Raw genomic sequence first — 19,619 nt, 5'->3', positions numbered from 1 at the left:
TAATCTCGGGCGCCCCTCCAGCAGAGCGCCGCCGCCGTCCCCCGCCTCCTCCCCACCTGCTCACTCGCCAGCCAGCCAGCCAGCCGCGCGCCCTAGCCGGAGAGCCCTGGCCGTCCCCATCGCGCAATCGGCTGGATCTCCCTTCAGCAGGCCGTGCTCACAACTCGGCCCAGGGACCCCCCAGCAGCGGATATCCAGCCCAGCTGAAGAATCCGGCAACAAGCCCCCTCCTCCCCAATCACTCCGCCGAAATACACTCCAAAACCCCCCAGATAGGCCGCCGGCCGCCAAGTCTCGTGGCGCCCTGAGCGAGGGTCTCTCCCCAACACCGCCACCTCGAACTGCGTTCTCCCAGCTACCCGAGCGAACCAGCGGCAGGACCCCGGTATGGGCCCCCCCAATATTTTTTATAAGTCGGCGCCCCTGTGAAGGCAGGACATCAGCATGGGAGGAAATAGTTTTAAAACTCTCTCCATACAGCACAGTCACAATCCTGAACACTACAACCAGCCCACAGATAGTTGCTATTAAACAACAACAACAGCCAAAAAACATATGAAATGCATTGTATACCTGTATTGTCTTTTAATGTAAACCACCTTGGCACAGCTATAGTTTTCAAAGGCAACTTAGAAAGATGCATAAATAAAACCTGCCAACTGAGGATAAAACTTTGTACACCTGATGAGGCAGGCTCTAGTCCACAAATGCTTATTCTGCAACAAGCCTGCTGGCTTTTAAGGGACCACAAGGCTCTTTTGCCATCATTTCTGGAACGGGCTGACACAGCTATCCCTCCAGAAAGTTATACAGCATGTTGTTTGCCCCAGAGCTGGAGCAAAAAATGGAATGCTCATGCCATCTAGTGGAAATCTAACTAAAGAATTCCAAAAAGAAGGGGTGCTTCCATAAAACGATGGAAGCATATGCTGAGTTGTTCACTCATTGTGCATTAGTAATACTGGGTAGAATGGATTAACATTAAAAGCACAACAAGATTCCAGGATGAACTAGGCAGCTCAAAGCCTAATGCTGGAGTGGGTAAGATTGACCATTTTGGTAGTTAGCATTAAACTGAGAAAAATAAACCCCAAATCAGTATGGCACAGACAGAGGGAAACTGTATTCTGGTGTAATGTGTATGGGTTGCTCGTGCGTAAGTTGCCGCCTCTCCAGGCTTTGTTGCCTTGCTAAACCTTTCAGTCTGGGCAGCCCTTCACTGCGTGGCTGCCTCAGTCGCTAGCAGAATCCGTCAGTGGGCGTTTCTTAAATCTTTTCCAACATAAAAGTTGTTTGACACCCAGTCTCCTCCTACTCTCTCTGCATGGAAGTCTTCTGCGCAGGGTGGGCGTGGGTAGCGGAGCACCCGTGCTCTCCCCGCTGGTGTCCGGTGAAGAGTCCTGGAGCCCTCTCGCCAATTCCCCCATCAGCCCCTCTATATCCCTGGTGTTGCGCTGATTTGCTTCCCCATCCTGACATCTGGGTATGGTAATTCTCTGTTTTTGCCACAAGGGACTGCCATGCTGCCTGGGGCTGATGAAGCCAAACAGCTTTTGGAGGGACAAAGGTTCCTTTTTCCTGATTTAAGTGAATACATAGGTTGCCCAGAACTTGCCTCTTGTCTTTCAATGCTCTGGGGTACGGAGACAGGATATAACCATTGTGCCCCTCACTCCACCCTTTCACGAGTCCTTATGTTCATCCTCTTCTCTGCTGCCTCTGGGTATGGCCTGATGCCAGCTGTGAGGGGGGCGCTCAGCAAAATGTCTTCTGGTGGCATCCCTGGCATCAGTGAGACCCTCATGATGCAGCTACCAGTGATGGTGGCAGGCAGCAGCATTGCTATGATCTGTAGCAGGTAGCTGTGAATTGTCTGCCCTGGGTTGAGGGCAACCCAGGGCATTTGAAGTCTGATTTTCAAATGTGTTTGCCAACACCATTTGGGACAGAGCTCAGAAAAAACATCAGGTATCTGTGAGTTTTCATGCAGACACTTGGTGGCAGTATAGGTACAGGTATCTGTCAGTGGTAGGCAACACCTAATTCTAATGGAATATTTCTCCATACAAAACCCTCCCTATAGGAAACTAGATGATAAGGAAAATAACTTGGTCTCAGTCTTCTCCAAGACATAAGAACTTCCTTTTTGCCCCTTTGAAGAAATCAGGTTTTATTTCTGGGGTAAAATATATAAAATAATGGACTTTAGAAAATGGAAGAGTTGACTGGCTATAAAATGTCTCAGTTCTCTGTTAAGAGCTGTGATGTATGCAAAATATCAGAGGGGAGATTGCTGGTGGCTGTTCAATTAACTGCCACTTTGTGTCAGAACAAAAATTGTTCTGAGATTGAGGTTTCAGTCTTTAGACACAGTGGATTGAAAACCAGTGAGTTCTAATTGATTAAGGCAGTGAACATACAGCTTGATCCCATCAGTTTTGGCCTGATTGGGGAGAGTGGGGTCTGAAATCCATTCAAATTTAAAACATTTGGCTGGAGAGACCCTGTTCCGGCATAAAAGGCAGGTCTCAGACCTCAGTGAACGTTGATCTGTGTGTGCTTTGACCAGTGCTTTGTTACGAGAAAAAATGATGCCTATACTCTGGGTGGTTGCCCTGGATGCAAAAATTCATCGGGGCCAGGAAAAACAATTACATGTAAAACAATTACATGCTTTACTGGAACTTCATTAAGATATTGGTATATAGTTATTACATGAGGCATGATAATTAAATGACTTGCTGCAACACCATACCTTTTTCTGTAGTCTCAGTACCTGACTGTGTGTGCCTATTTTCACTACAGGGTCACACCAGTGCCAGATTTACATATAAGCTAAACGAGCTATAGCTTAGGGCCCCACTCTCTTGGGGCCCCCAAATTTTTTAAAAGGAAATAAAAAACTGGATGTACATTTCCAAAATATAAGATAAAAAGCAATTAAATAAAATCTACATACAACAACAGTGTTTTGTGTTGTGTAGGCTCCTATTTGTTATATGCAAATGGCTTTAGATATCTATTAGGTCCATAAATTACCATATAGCATATATTCAACACAAAAAACAGCGACAATTTGTTGTTGACAAAGGACAGCTGGACATAAAAAGGGCCCCATTTCCTTCAGTAGCTTAGGGCCTCATCAAACCTAAATCTGGCCCTGGTCATACCGTCAGACATTCTGCTGGGACACAAACTCACGCCTCCTTCTCCAAACCCAGGAAGCATTTGCCTTGCTTAGGGAAGGAGTGTGATGCTCTGAAGGGGTTCAGGAACCCTCCTGCTACCTCTTCCCCCCTGCCCCCAGTGATGGTACTGTGTACCATTGCAGACTGCCAGAAAAAAGCACCGCTTGAGGGTATGTGAGGAAGAGGATAGAAAATTCAACTGAAGAAAACATCTAGGCCTAGAGGCTTCAAACACCTGTGGGAAGACAAGAGCTGAAACCACTAGCTGGATATGAGGAAGTCTGCACAGAAAAGTGTCTAAGAGACAGCCTTTGAGAGAGTTCTAAAGCCAAGAGGCAGCAGCCTTGCTGAATACCTGAGCAACGAATGCTCAACCTAGAATGCAGCAGAAGTACTGAGAGATGCCTGAGAGACCTCAGAAGAAAGACGCCATGGACCTGAGTGAAGACTGCAAGTATAGTCCCAGTGCCTGATTAATGAGAGAAAACTGAGTTGGAGTGATTTAGGGAAATTGGCAATAGGTTTAAATGGGGGGAGGGGGCTGGATCACTCAGAGCTATCTTCTTAAGGAAACATTTACCTTATAGTGCAGTGATGGCAAACCTTTTAGAGACCAAGTGCTCAAACTGCAGCCCAAAACCCACTTATTTATCGCAAAGTGCCAACATAGCAACTTAACCTGTATATCTATTTTTTTCTGTGTGTTTCACATTTCTTCTTTAAGACTTCTATTGTAATAAATATCCTTCATAAAAATTATTGCATTACATTCTTCATTAAATTATCTTTCCATTGATATATAATTTTATGGTATAACTCAGTGCTTTCTTCTAAAAAATGTTTAGGAGTACTCTCATTTTGACTCAAGAAAATCACCACGGGGGGGGGGGGATAAATACTGTTCAAATCGGGAAAAATAAATACAGTTCAAACCGAGAAAAATAAATACAGTTCAAGTCGAGAAAAATAAACACAGTTCAAATCGGGGAAAATAAATACAGTGGTACCTCAGTTTTTGAACAGCTTAGTTCTCAAACTACTTGGAACCCAAACACTTCAAACCTGGAAATGAGTGTTCGGTTTTGGAACTTTTTTCGGAAGCTGAACGTGCGCTGTTCTGAGTATAGCTTCCGTTTTGAGTGCCACACTTCTGTTTGTGAGGGAAGGTGGGCTGGGAGGCAAGTGAGCAGACACTTGCTGCCCTCCAGTGCTGGGTCCCTCCACTGCTGCTGCCGCCGCCGCTGCTGCAGCCACAACAGCAACCACCCCCTCCTCCAGCTCTGGAGGCACTGAGTGAGGGAAGGCTGGGCTGGGCTGGCAACGGATGTCGCACACACACACCCAGCCTGCTCCTGCTTGCAGGCAAGTAGGAGTGGGATTGGACTGCTCTGCTAGGCAGCGTTGCTGCTTGCATGGGAACAGGAGCTGGATTGGGGCTGCTCAGATGGGGTTGGGGAAGATGGAGGCAGCCCGGAACCTGCATCTGAGAACCCCTGCATAATAATAATAATAATAATAATAATAATAATAATAATAATAATAATAATAATAATTTATTATTTATACCCCGCCCATCTGGCTGGGCCTCCCCAGCCACTCTGGGCGGCTTCCATAAAACCAAAAATACAGTAAAATATCACACGTTAAAAACTTCCCTGAACAGGGCTGCCTTAAGATGTCTTCTGAATGTCAGGTAGTTGTTTATCGCTTTGACATCTGCTGGAAGGGCGTTCCACAGGGCGGACGCCACTACCGAGAAGGCCCTCTGCCTGGTTCCCTGTAGCTTTGCTTCTCGCAATGAGGGAACCGCCAGAAGGCCCTCGGCGCTGGACCTCAGCGTCCGGGCAGAATGATGGGGGTGGAGACGCTCCTTCAGGTATACTGGACCGAGGTCGTTTAGGGCTTTAAAGGTCAGCACCAACACTTTGAATTGTGCTCGGAAACGTACTGGGAGCCAATGTAGGTCTTTCAAGACCGGTGTTATATGGTCTCGGCGGCCACCCCCAGTCACCAGTCTAGCTGCCGCATTCTGGATTAGTTGTAGTTTCCGAGTCACCTTCAAAGGTAGCCCCACGTAGAGTGCGTTGCAGTAGTCCAAGCGGGAGATAACCAGAGCATGCACCACTCTGGCGAGACAGTCCGCAGGCAGATAGGGTCTCAGCCTACGTACCAGATGGAGCTGGTAAACAGCTGCCCTGGACACAGATTTGACCTGTGCCTCCATGGACAGCTGTGAGTCCCAGGCTGCGCACCTGGTCCTGCGCACAGTTACCCCATTCAAGACCAGGGAATCCTCCACACCTGCATCACCTGAAGGCAGCCGGGTGCTCCTCAGCTGAGCTGCCCAATCCCGCTCCTTGTGTGCAAGCAGGAGTGGAGACAGGGATCTCTCAGAAGTGAAGTGGAGACTTTGCGCTGAGATTTTATAGCTCGGAAACACAGATGCCGCTGGAAATACAGTTAGTCTATGTTGAGTTCAATCTGGTAGCAAATTCTCAGAGGGAGGTTGTATGACTGCTGCTAGCACAAGCTGAACTCAGCAGGCACTGAGCAGGTTGTGTGACTGAAGTGTTAAATAAACGTTTTGCTTTGTCCTCTCCTCAGTGGAAAGATAGTTTCTAACTAGAAGATGATAAATGTGTTTGTTTGTTTGTTTGTTTAAAGAATTTATGAACCACCAACCATTCAAAAATATCGTGGTGATATAAAAACAAAAGCCAAAACCAAGCCCAGTAACATGGAAACATGAAAAATACATTTAATTTATATGTAAAACCAACAGGAACCATATCCAACAATATTCCTTCCTGTAGCACCTTAAAGACCAACTAAGTTAGTTCTTGGTATAAGCTTTCGTGTGCATGCACACTTCTTCAGATACACTGAAGAAGTGTGCATGCACACGAAAGCTTATACCAAGAACTAACTCAGTTGGTCTTTAAGGTGCTACAGGAAGGAATTTTTTTATTTGGACTATGGCAGACCAACACGGCTACCCATCTGTAACCATATCCAACAATGTTACTCTGAAAATGCCTTTATTTAACAAGAAAATCTTAAGGAGGCACCTAAAAGAACAAATTGTTGGTGCCATCCTAATTTCCAAGGGGAGTGTGTTCCAAAGTGTAGATGTCATTAAATGCAGGAGACAGGAGTATGAACAGATAGAGGAAGCTCCTGTCCTCCTCCTCCATCTCCCCTTCATTTATGATGACTTTCAGAGAAACAAGGGTTACTTCTAAATGACCTGTTCATGGAGCAATCATCCTGATTTTATTGAGAGGAGGCAATGGTGCTTTCAAATGCACAAAATGATAGTTGCCTATACAGCAAAAATGAATTTTTCACCAACACAGACACTATGGATTCAGTACCTAGCCAGCTTTATCCGTTCAACTTCTTCCCATCTTGCTTAACATCTGCCTGATTATGAGTTCTAGGAAACTTAAAAGCTTGACATTTTGGTTGGACTTTGGAATTTTTCAAAATACTAGTAGCCTTGCATGTTAGTGTAACAAACCTCTTCTGCTGCTTAGCTTATTTGGAAGAGCTTATTTACTGGGCATGTGGAAGATTGGCAAATAGCACCCACAGAGATAACATAATTGCCCCTGCTTTGAAATAAGAGATGCTACTTCATCCCTGCTGTGATAAGACAAAAAGTACAAGCTTATCAAAGTCAGTAAACACACCAAGTCCATACATACAACCCTCAAATCAACTTTCCACTTCATAATAGCCACTCAAACTGATGGAGCATCAGTTTTTTCTGAGGGGGTGGGGGTGGGAATTGCTGAAGTCCCCATGATTCAGCAGACACACTGAATACTCAGAAGCTCCTTGAACCAGGAGACATAAACTGTCCATTTTCAGAAAGAAATACAGCAGGAATTCATATTTTTCTTTGGTAATTCAGGAAATACAAGGTTTTTGTAGATGTCTTTATCTTCAAAAGCTTGGAAGATGCCTCACTAGGAGAGAGGGTCGGTAATGATGGAAAAGTGAGCTTGACCCAGAAAAGAGAGAGAGAAATCAGCTAGCCGAAATGAATCTGTACTGTACAGAAAGGCAAGCATGATCACAATAATACTGGAAGCAGGGGATCAAACAGAGGGTGTTGTCACTTCCTGGGTGGCTTTCCCCCACACCTGGCAAGCACCCGAGGCGGGGGGGGGGTATGTTTTTCTTGCATTTTGGCAACACCTGTCTAACTGGTCCTGCCAATAAACACTTGTAGAGAACTGAATGGAATGTTGCCTGGGAGGTTCTCAGCAGGGCTTGCACAACAGGAAGTAGGCTGCAATGACTAACTCTTCCATCCTACCTGTGGGTAGTAGGGAGTACACACCAACAAATCTCATTCATAGAGGATACTTAATAAGAACAGAGTTTCATTTTGGGTTTGGTTTTCTGTCTTGCAAACCCTAAGAAAAAGGCCTCCATACCTTAAAAGATAAAGGTACCCCTGACCATTGGGTCCAGTCGCGGACGACTCTGGGGTTGCGGCGCTCATCTTGCTTAAAGGCTGAGGGAGCTGGCGTTTGTCCACAGACAGCTTCCGGGTCATGTGGCCAGCATGACTAAGCCGCTTCAGGCAAACCAGAGCAGTGCACGGAAACGCTGTTTACCTTCCCACCGGAGCGGTACCTATTTATCTACTTGCACTTGAACGTGCTTTCGAAATGCTAGGTGGGCAGGAGCAGGGACCAAACAATGGGAGCTCACCCCGCCATGGACATTCGAACTGCCAACCTACTGACTGGCAAGCCCTAGGCTCTGTGGTTTGACCACAGCGCCACCCGCGTCCCATATCATACCTTAGCATGCCCCTAAACATTCACTTTCAGCAGACTACCACTGGCTCCTGTCACAAATCAGCATAGCGAACAGTGTGGCTAGGTACTTCCTTTACAGCTATTCTTCTAACATCAGAGGATGTGAAGGTCCTCTGATTAATTTTTTTAAAAAAGGAAGAGTTATACTGTATATGAAAGAATCTTAACACCTGGAAGAGAAGTGTTGTAGCAAGCTCAGTCTTTGACATCACATTTCCAAGTATTTTTTTATTTTTTAAAAAAGTATAGGATTATATTTGGAAATGTGATAACTCCTTTTTGCTATCTACTATGGGTAGGCAAACTAAGGCCCGGGGGCCGGATCCGGCCCAATCGCCTTCTAAATCCGGCCCTTGGATAGTCCAGGAATCGGCGTGTTTTTATATGAGTAGAATGTGTCATTTTATTTAAAATGCATCTCTGGGTTATTTGTGGGGCATAGGAATTTGTTCATTTTTAAAAAATATAGTCTGGCCCCCCACAAGTCTGAGGGACAATGGACTGGCCCCCTGCTGAAAAAGTTTGCTGACCACCATTACACTAACTTGTCAAGTAGTTGGGTAGTATTGAACCCAAGTTGCAAATGCATGGCTGAGACCAAGAGACAGGGATTTGAGGTCTCCAAGTAAATTCATGCCAAGGCAAGATTTGAACTAAGGGTTTTGTAGCTAACAACTTATAATTTCATGCACAACAGTTTCTTAGTTGGTGGCATAAACCTGTCCAAAAAGTGGCATATACACTTTTGTGTTTTCTCATTCCTTGAGCAAATGTTCAGCTTTTACAGTCTGGCCTCTCTGTAGCCTTGCGCAGAAGTGACTCCCAGTGAGTTCAATGGGATTTACTCCCTAAGGTGAGAATAGGGCTGCAACCCCAAGCAACTAAATTTCAGTGGGATATTCTCCCACATCATAGGCTCACAATCAGGTCAGTTGTTCCTGTAGCTTTAGTAAGAAAGTACTTAAAAATAAATGATTTCAGTTGAGTTTTAAGAGGACCACTTTCCATATTATATTTTAATCATATGTGGTAGCTCACATTAAGTTGCTCCTCTGTATATAATGGAAAGAAGGAACATAGGTAATTGTGTCAGTGATTTACAGGAAACAGGTACTTAAACAGTGCCACCGCAGTGTCTTTCTCTACCTAGTTATATGCATTCATTCTAGGGAGGGGCCTTAGCTCAGTAGTCTGGCTGTATCCCTTCTCTTCATTTTGCTTTTTCAGATCTAGGGATTTGGAAAAGTGCTATGAGATGAATAAGGAAATGGTTGCAAAAGGTAATACCACAAATATCTATGCTCAATTGTTTTTGCAGGTTGTTTGTTTTGACAGTGAGGTTCAATACAGTAAGGTTCAATACAGACATGGTGTTTTCCAAACCATGGCAACCTCACGTGCGCATTCTCCTCTCTGTCCTCATTGTTCCATGATTTGTTATATATATGCAGTGGAAAATATTTTCTCTTTAATGTAAATTGACAGCAAACACTCAGATTCAGGGCAAACAGCAGACTTCCTTAAAAAAAAAAGCTACAGTGTCTATTATAATCCTTTGTTAGTAAGCAAACCTCTTGCATATTTAACACAAGAAATCACAATAGGCCCACTTTGTAATTAACCTCTAATACAGTTAAGGGGGGAGAGAGAGAGAAACAGAAACTTGACAAATTTGTCATATGAGGTGGGAAAGAGCTGATATAGTTACAATGTAAGTGTGACTGGGTTGAACCTGCTAGAAAAGACTTCCTCTCAAAATTAACAGATGTGTACCAGCTAACAACAATTACAATACAGGAATACAATGGAATGTGCTGCTACTTAATAGAAATTTCAAACTAAGAGCAGCTTCTGCTAAGAAGAAACAGAAATGTGAATACAGTATAGGAAGAATTTGTATTATTGCAAAAAGAGCACAGTTTGAAACTAGATCACTGATGAAATGACAGTGACCAAAGAGTTTTGAAGATTCACCTGGAGTTCTTTCTATATTAAGTACATAGGGCATGATCTACCCAAAGTTGAACACTTTCATATTTCGGTTTTGAGTGAGAAGAATGTGTTTAATTTTCTCCCATTCAATATGATCTAGAAGTACTCAATATTGAATGGATTATTATTTGGTACTGCTCAGTTTTGCCTGACCAGAGGCACTGTACACAATATCTTCTCTGACAGGTATTCTGTGCCTTCAACAAGTGCACATCAGACATAAATTCAACAGGCAAAGTCTTTTCAAGGAGCATGGAGATGCTGTGATGGGAACAGAATGTTAGATTTGTGGTTGCGTTGCAAATACTAAAAGGTACATGAGTCCTAAGAGTAACCCGAATAAGCACTGGTTTGTTTGTTTTCTGCTTTTGGAAAATCAAAAGACGGTAACCTTATTATACCGATATCATTTACTTTATGGTATATTCTATTTCCAGAAGGGTAGTTGCATTAGTCTGTTGCAGCAAACACAACAAAGACTCTTGGGTTCCTTAAAACACACACTCTCCCCACCGCCATACAGTGCTTTCTTGGTGAAAAATGAGGTACCAGTGCAAATATCTTGACAAAAGTGTTGAGGGTGCTAGCATAAAATGGCTGCCATGGGCAGCAAAAAAAGAGGTGGTGATACTCCGTAATGGTGAATAGTGTTATTTTAAAAAAAGCTGTGTGGGTGTGTGGGCTTATACAGCATTAACTCTTATGGACTACAGTTTACAGCCCTCCACTGTGTATGTATTATATAGTTCATGAAAGCTTATACTACAATAAACTTGTTAGTCTTTATGGTGCCACAGACTCTTTACTTTATCCTGTGACCTATGTATTCTCTGTATTATACTGGATCACACCAAGGCCAAACATTTATCAGTTGTTCCAAGTTTCTTAGTTCATTTTATCACACTTTATTATTGGAGAAAACTATGTATGTGCCACTGAAGACACCATTTACATGACTTTCAACAGCAGGTGTAACCCATCACAGTTGACACACTTTATGTCTGAGGCCAACCCACCATAGGCACTTGGCATCTTTCTCTTTTTCTGATTCAGTGCCAAATAAGTTAAGTTGTCTGATAGTTCTGCCCTTTCAGTTTCTAGGACTAGCTACCAGTTTCTAGGACACTTCTCCAAGTCATCCTCTCAAACTTCATAGCATTATAAGATGTTGCTGCAGGTTTAATGAACTTCACAGCCAAGATGAAAGGCGTCAGCCATCTGTAAAAAGAAAAGGGAAAGTGTAAGTTGGTTGGAGTCTAATAAAACACACGGAGCACAACCCCTGCTTAGAATCCCATCTCACTTGACACGAGAGGTGGCAACTGAGATGGCCCATAACACTTGGAGCCAGAGGCAGAAAGTATAAATGGCGCCTTCACATTGTGAAAATATTATAATAAGCTAAATAATTGGCAGTTTTATGCCCTTTAATGGCATCTCAACCTCTGTTGTCTGAGGCAAATAACCTCACCTTGCCTAATGGTAGCACCCATTCTGACGGGCAAGAGTATGGAGAAAATCCTGATTTTTTCTCAAGAAGATAAGGCCCTAATCAGGTCATTTAACAGCAGCTAGACCAGAAAGGGCTACAGATAGAATTTTTGGATGCTCTGTTATGAGAAGAAATGACAGCCTCCTCTGCAGACTCCAGGATGGATTGTGTAGTAGTGGCATCAGAAAGTGATGTGTGTGTGATATTTTTTGTGGTACAATCCATGGACACTGATACCAGCACTTTGATAGTGGTATTCGGGGGGAGGGGGTTCCTGAAGAAATCGAAAAGATCCATAGCACTGTTCAGGCCTAATGCAAGCTTGAGCAAGGGGCATAAGGGTTCTACACACCAGCCCTGCTATCAGCATTCTGTGCTTGCTGGCCTTGCATGCTCCAGCCCTCACGTGGAATGGTCTGAAAGGAGATAAGTGCATTTGTTTGGGATCACAGATAACACTGAGATAATGGGGAGGGGACAGCTTAGCATGGTCAACCAAACACACTGAGGGACACCCTTCATAGGAGGGTTTGAGTTCTACTTTGATGGTGGATTTGAAGAAATCTATGTAAGAAAAGCAGAGACATCACCTTGCCAACAATGGTCCGTATAGTTAAAGCTATGGTTTTCCCACTAGTGATGTATATAAGTGAGAGCTGGACCATAAAGAAGGCGGATCGCTGAAGAAATGATGCGTTTGAATTATGGTGTTGGAGGAGATTCTTGAGAGTCCCATGGACTGCAAGAAGATCAAATCTCTCCATTCTGAAGGAAATGAGTGCTCACGGGAAAGGACAGATCGTGAAGCTGAGGCTCCAATACTTTGGCCACCTCATGAGAAGAGAAGACTCCCTGGAAAAGACCCTGATGTTGGGAAAGATTGAGGGCACAAGGAGAAGGGGAGGACAGAGGACGAGATGGTTGGACAGTGTTCTCGAAGCTACCAGCATGAGTTTGAGGCAGTGGAAGACAGGGGTGCCTGGCCTGCTCTGGTCCATGGGGTCACGAAGAGTCGGACACGACTAAACAACAACAAAATGTAAGATCAGCAGGATCAATGCCTTAGATTCACGGCACAATGGTGACGCTGGGAAGTGCCAGGTCCCTGATTTTCATGGTTCTGTTCATAGACATGGATATAATGTGGAATTTGATGCGTAGATGTGTAGGGATTAAATATATATAAAAAAAACCACTGGACTCCTGTATTTATGAGGAGACGGTGAGGGTCGCACAGTTTCGGGGCTGACCACATCCCTTTTATTCCGCAAGCACGGAGCGGGAGGGCGGACGAAGGGCAACGCCTAATCCCCGCAAGTGGATAGATAAGCCCCGCAGCCCCGCTCCTATTTACTCACGAGTAAGGCCCGCTGAAAACAGTGGACTTTACTTCTGGGTAAACACACCTAGGACCGGGCTGCTGAAGGCGCTCGAGTCAACCTTGCCACCGCCGGCGAAGGTGAGCATAGAGGGCGGAGTTTCACCCCCCGCGGTGCAATTGCCCCGCCCTTTCCTCCGCCGACGCTCAAAGCGCCTCCCTCCCGCGGCCCGAGGCGCCTCCGCGGCCCCGCCCCTCCTCCTCCGAACCTTCTCCCAAGGCTCGACGCGCGTGCGCAAAACTCGGCCAGGCCCAGGCCGGATCCTCCCCTGTGGGCTCCGCTCTGCGCACGGGCAGGCCGAGGGGAGCGAGCAGGGGGCGGGGCGTGCGTGAGGCCGAGCTCGTAGCGGCGAGGCCTGGCTTGGCAGGGCCTTCGCGGGGGCGGGGAAGGGGGGGGGGAGAAAGAGAAAGAGAGGGACGGAGGATGCGGTGGAGCTCCGGGCCTGGCCGGGGGGCGCCGCCAATGGCGCTGTTCCCGCCGGCGGCGCTGCTGCTGCTGCTGCTCCCCCTCCCGCCTCTTTTCCAAGGGGCGTCCGGGGACCCGTGCGCCGCCTCGCCTTGCTCTTGCCGGCGAGGTGTGTTGGACTGCAGCCGCCTCCGCTTGTCCGGCCGGAGCCTGGAGCAGGGCCTGCTCTCGCCTTTGCCTCGCAGCGGTGGCCCCTCCGTCAGGTGAGTAGCCTCTTTTCTGCGTCTCCCTCCTCACGTTCCCCAGCGGGGCTTTTTCACCGTGGCAGGAGGGTCTCCGCCCCGCAGACACGGCAGGTGCTTCCACCTCCCCCCTCAGTCGTCACGGGCAAAGCGGTATCCTGAGTGGGGGTTTCAGAAGTTGTCCTTTTCAGATCCTAAAGGGCAACTCTCGCCTCCCGTCTCGCTTTTTCTCCTTGACGCGGGGCAAAGGGGTGGTTGTATGCGTGGATGCTGAAGGATGGGCAGGTAAGAGGATCTTGTGGATCCCCTCGCTTGCAGGTGCCAAGTTCGTGTCTCAAAACAATGGGAACTGCTTATGAGTCTTCTCTCTCGCCCTCCTAACTGGGGATTTGTGTTTGCTCGCCAAATGGTGGGACGCTCACGCGCAACTCGTTTGTGTGAAGGGGTCCGCTTTGGGTTCTGCTGCTGTTACAACAGCATAGTTCGCCTGCCGGTTTCTGTTGTGTCGTATTATCGCTTATTGGAACTTTTTTCAGACAGCGTTACTACTTGGTCTTGATAAAAGTTGGCAGGAGTTGCTATTGATAGTCTGAACCGGCCTTGGTGAATCTGTGGTATGGTCTGTTAACTTTTGCTGAACACACAAAGAAGACCAAAACACCAGTTGTGGAGTTTTGCTGTATTGGCTAAGTGTCCACAATCAGGGAAATCCGACAGTGTTGTTATTTTAAGGCAGGGGTGGAGAACCTCTGGCCTTCCAGATGTTGATGGACTCCCAACTCTCATCAGCCTAGCCAGCATGGTCAGTAGTCATTATCAAAACTGGGGTCTGACAAAATCTGGAGAGGACACCAGTTGCTCAGCCCTGTTATCAGATGATGTTTACTTCAAGGCAGGCAGATAGGAGACTGTTTTCAATGTCATTAAGGAGCTTGTGACAGTGTTCCAAGAAGTGTTGAAGTATGTTCACTAGAAGATAAAAGACTAGGTAGTTACTGTGCTATTCTCCCATGAGTGGACCCTTTTATCATGTTACACAGATGTTACACTTGCCTGTCAGTTATCTCACTGAACAATTTGTACAAATATCACTTAGTGGTATATTAGATATGGGTTATTGTGGAGCAATATATAAAGCTATATAGCATGACTCTTGTTTCCTTTAAAAATGATTATTAAAGTTTGAACATCAGTTACCATCATTATTTCTCTTATTGTTTCTGTTTCTGTAGTTCTGATTCCAACCTTTTCAAGAGTGTCCCTTTTCTGATTGGCAAATTTGGGGCTGTCTTCATGAAAATAAGTTGCCCCAGTATTCCTTTGCTTAGTGTCTATCCACTCAAATATACATGCTGGTAGTTTTTATGTCAGTGTAGTTGTCATGAAACATGTATACCATGTTGAGCTCATTGAAAGAAAAGATGGGATATAAATGTACTAAATAAACCAATTCGACTTCTAGCAACTAATTTTGGTAATTGTAGTAGGTTGCAGGTATTGGAAGTTCTCTGTGAGAAGTTTACGAGACCCCTTGATGGAATCACAGTACTTGGGAGAGGGACAACTGCTAAACTTAGTAGTCTTGCCTGGCTTAGGAAGATCCTGGGATGTGTCTTTGTGTTATTCAGTGAGACATTGAAGCATCATTGATGGTTAAGGTAACCATATGCTAAATATTATTCTGTGTAGTCAGCTAGTGTCTATAAATAGCATACCAAAGGCAAGTGAAAAAGGTAAGGTAGTGCACATTTATGTATTTGTATTGTTTTTACTTGTAAAAATGGAATCTGTCTGCAATTCATATTGTGAAAGACAGAACTGGGATTTTTTTTGCAGTGTGGTTACTGTTTTTGTTCCTGATGAGACTCTTCTAGTCATTGGTCATGAGCCCAGGGCTGTTTCTGACCTCTCATAGTTGGCCTTAATGCCAAGTTGTTTAATTATGAGAGTACTGCTTCCTAATAATGGTATTGCTACTGGATGTGGAAGGCAGTTGCTAGTTAGGTGACTATGAATATCTTGGGGATATTACAGTCAAGCCAGAGGAGTGTGATTTGTTTGTTTTGTTGTCACACGTCTAAATCTGCACAATAAAGCAGAGGATGGCTAAACTTGCCATGTACACAAGAAAAAGTATTGTGGCACTTAAAATCCAGAACTTGGATCCTATTGACATCAGTATGAAAAACTTACCATGACTCAGTTAGGTCCTGTTGGAATGAAATGCAGCTAATTTACATAGTAATCTTAACCTTATTTAACCTGGGAGTAAGCCCAGTTGAATTCAGTGGGCTTTTGAGTAGATTGCAGCCTTTAATTTAGGGACCAACAGATGTATTCCAGCATAAGATTTTGTAGACTTGAGCTCACTATGTCAAGATTCATGAAGTCTTATCCTCAGTTGGCAGATTATATATACACATGTGGGTACAGAGTGAAAAAATGATAAAAAATTATAAACAATGGGGTCTGTAACATTTCTGTGCAAAGCCCAAATGTATACAGGCTCCTTGCTTAGAAATGTCACAGACCTTTTGCATTTTATGTCCTGTTGGCCCCACAGTTCAGAATTTCCATTAGTTTTGTATGCACGGCTGTATATGTGCATACAAGACTAATGTGTTTTCCTTCACAACATGTCTTAATAAAGGAGCTGTAGCACCATTTTTTTTAAAAAAAATATTGATCTTTGGAAGAAATGGGTTGTAAGTACGTAAAACCCCCGTTTGAAATCTGATTACTTTTCTGCATAGATGTTTATGAAGTGTATGTAATCCTTTAGTGCAGTCTAATCTTAAATCTAAGATTCATTTTTTGATACTTCTGAATATTATGCCTAATTTATTTATCCAAATTTATAGACCATCACACATAGTGATTTCTAGGGTGCCATGAAATAAACAGCTGTTACACAAAGAATGTATGTTAGTTAAAATGGCCACTAAAAGTATTTTTTTTAATAAAGTAGAAGAGCCTGGAAGTATTTAAACACAAAAGTGGGCTCACTACTTTACCTCACATGCCTGGAGAATAAGAATGCTTTAGTGGCAGAAACCTGTCAGGGTCTCTGTCTTCTCAGCTTCAAGCAATAGCATATTTGACAGTCAGACCACAACAGAGAACGCTCTCATATACCTACCTCACTGCCTAGTGCAACAAGCCTACCAACCGCAGGGTCCAGGATGAACTGTATGAGAGAAGGAGCTTTACCAGTCTTGCAGTCTGATCCTGTGCATATCGACTTGTAAGTAAATTCCACTGAATTCAGTGGGGAATGTTCCTGTGTAAGAGTTTGGGATTGCAGGCAGAAGTACATGAGATGCTTTCTGTTACTTTGCTTGATTAAGTAAATCTGGTGAACAGCTGCTAGCTGCTCTCTAAGTTTAATTGAAAAAATGTTTTTTTGCTTTTAAAGGTTTAGAAAAGTGCTATCATTGCTTGTGGTTCCTCCTCTTAGAAAATGCTCTGTTACTGAGCGTGGGCTTTATTTAATCAAGATAAGAGAGCCACGTCATATGGCATTTAGCTTTCCATATTGTGTAATAAATGTGTGACTTAGTTCTGTTGTGCAAGACTTATACCAAACAGCATATAGATGGTAACACATGGAGCCCTAAAACAAAACATTACAGTGTGAAAATCCTTTGTTCTGGGTTTCAGTCTCTTCGTTCCATTCCGCCCCTCCAAACCTCAACAGTTAGTCAGCATCCCATTTTCACTGAGCATGCTGAGTCCTCTAGTGCTTCATCCAAGCTGCAGGAAAATCTTTTATTCATTTTTTCAACCACTTATATCAGGGGTGTCAAACTCAAATTCATCGGGGGCCACATCAGCAGTTTGGTCACCCTCAAAGGGCCGGTTGTATCTGTAGGACTTTATCAAAGTTATTTTTCCTTAGGCACTGGTGTGTGTTGTCTTGAACCTATACACTATTTAATATACCTATTCCAATACGATTTTAAATAAGAAGAAGAAATAATAATGATTTTTTAAAAAGATGATGAGATGGGCTTCCAGGCAGACTGGAGCTCCAACGGGGAGGAGACAGGAGCCTGTCCCAGCAGAGCAGAGCAGAAGCAAATGTTGCCTCCCCCCGCCCTGCCGCCGTACTCAGGAGTCAGAGGATACGGAGCTGCAGTTTGGGCAGCAGCAGTTTCTTCCTTGCAAGGGAGCCCCAGCGGCACTGCGAGCGCGGGTGGCCAGGATGTCCTGCTGGGGCCCCGAGCTGCTGCAGTTGCTCCCGGGGAGGGGGCTATCCACCAAGTCCTCCGGCCCGGAGAAAGCCGATGTGTTGGCGTGGGGAGGGGGGCGGTGTTTCGTAGCCAGGCTCCCGCAGCCAAGTTGCTGGCAGGCTCCCACTTTGCTCCAGCCGCCCAGATGCCGGCGCGGTCCTCTTTGGGGTGGGAGGCGCCCCTGCTTTGCGGTGTGGCACACTGCCCACCCGCCCGGCTCCCTCCACCCCACTCTGCGCAGCTGAACCGGCAGCAGCTTCGCCTCTCCCAGCCCAGCCGGGGCGCTCCGCCTGCGGCAAGACCTGCGCCGGGTCCCCGCTCTCCACTCGCCTCCGCCGTTCCCGTCCCCTGCTGGCCCCGCTACTTACCCACCAGGGCGACCCCTGCCAGCCCCTGGCCCCGCCGCCCGCGCCCCCGGCCATCTCCTCGCCAGCTGCAGCGCCGCAGTGGCCTTTTCTTGCGGCCCGAGCGAGCGGCGTCCCAAGCGTGGCTCTCGCTCCCTGCCCTCGCTGCCAGCCTCCGCGGCTCCCTCGGGCTCCAAAAGTTGCCGCGCGCGCGAATCGCCCCCTCGAGCAGCCGCGCCTGGGAGGCTCCGAGGGGCTGAGGCAGCCGGCTCCGAGCTCGGCTTCGCGGGACCGCCTCCTCCGCAGCGAGCCCCGGACTGGACCGAGCGAGCAGAAAGCCTCTTTGCCCGGCCCGCGAGGCAGGCGAAAGTTGCGGGACCGGCTGGTGGGCAGCGCCGACGGGGTGCGTCGGTTGGAGCCCTGTCTGCAAGCAGGCAGGGAAGGCTGTTCGCGTGGGTCACTTTTTAGAAAGGCAGAGAGCCTCCGCCGGAGTGCGGACCCTAAAATCTGGGTCGGGACCAGTAAAAAGGATGAGAAGCTCGCTTCCTCGCCCTTGATGCCACGGGCCACATGACAAGGTCTGGCGGGCCGAATGCGGCCCGCGGGCCTTGTGTTTGACACCCGTGACTTATATACTTCTTAACACTATATTTTCTAAGTGGTGTACAAAAGGAATATAGTGGGAATAAAATGGTTTAATGTTAACTGTAAAATCAGAAACAATTATTTAAAATATCTGCTGTAATTTTAAAAAGTCTTCATCAATCTCCAAGAGCATACTGATGACACTTTGCTCCAAATCCTGAAGTGATTGCTCCTTATGTCTTCACATGGACATTTAATAGCACCGAGGACAAAATAGTGCCTGGTGGCACCTCATAATACAAATGCCAGGTGGGTCAAGAACATGCCAGCCAAATTGCTCTCTGGAACCAGCCTTGCAAGTAAGACCAGAAGCACCTTAAGCACCTTAAAGCAGTGTTCCTGACACTCATCCTGCAAAATTTATGCATCTAGAATTTTGTTTGATCTAATTTTGAATATATCATTGAAACTTGCTTTTTATTTTTTACATGAATGCTTTATGATTTCTAATCCTTGTTCCCTTTTAAAAACTGTTTAATGTTGTTGTCGTTTAGTCGTGTCCGACTCTTCGTGACCCCATGGACCAGAGCATGCCAGGCACTCCTGTCTTCCACTGCCTCCCGCAGTTTAACAGTTACTGTTTAATAGTTACTGTTAAACTAAACATTTTTCTTCTAGTTAATTCTGTTTTTACTTTATCACTTGATAGCCAGAGGATGATCACCATTTTCTTTTGCAATAGCAGTCAACTTAAAAAAGAAATCAGTAATTTTAGCTTAGCATAGTGATAGAGACAAGAACATGCCCCTCTCCCAAGTTGAGGCAGCTGGTTCGTGATGACAAACCTTCACTTGCAGTCAATACCAGCCAAGAGTTGTTGACCCTGTGCATGCTGTACAGGGAGTCCACAGACTATGGTGATATT

The 19,619-nt window shown here is 45.7% G+C and overlaps 1 protein-coding gene and 1 long non-coding RNA gene across 2 annotated transcripts in view; one reads left to right on the top strand and one right to left on the bottom strand.

Annotated features, from left to right (window-relative positions):
- Nucleotides 1-10,878: 10,878 nt before the first annotated feature.
- LOC308587547 lies at nucleotides 10,879-13,069 on the bottom strand. The gene is made up of 2 exons (XR_014008434.1): nucleotides 12,914-13,069; nucleotides 10,879-11,233 (listed from the first exon to the last, which is right to left on the bottom strand). It is a non-coding gene; the product is annotated as an uncharacterized lncRNA (long non-coding RNA).
- Nucleotides 13,070-13,214: 145 nt separating this feature from the next.
- The window catches only part of LRIG2 (leucine rich repeats and immunoglobulin like domains 2), a 48,198-nt gene continuing 41,793 nt past the window's right edge, over nucleotides 13,215-19,619 (top strand). The window contains exon 1 of the mRNA XM_081195169.1: nucleotides 13,215-13,554. Within this exon, the coding sequence (XP_081051295.1) occupies nucleotides 13,310-13,554 (245 nt within the window). The 5' untranslated portion in view covers nucleotides 13,215-13,309. The remainder of the gene's footprint in view (nucleotides 13,555-19,619) is intronic.

This window comes from Podarcis bocagei, assembly GCF_964188305.1.
Source record: "Podarcis bocagei genome assembly, chromosome: 5".
In the NCBI taxonomy this organism is placed as follows: Eukaryota; Metazoa; Chordata; class Lepidosauria; order Squamata; family Lacertidae; genus Podarcis; species Podarcis bocagei.
This window is presented reverse-complemented; position numbering and strand designations above follow the sequence as displayed.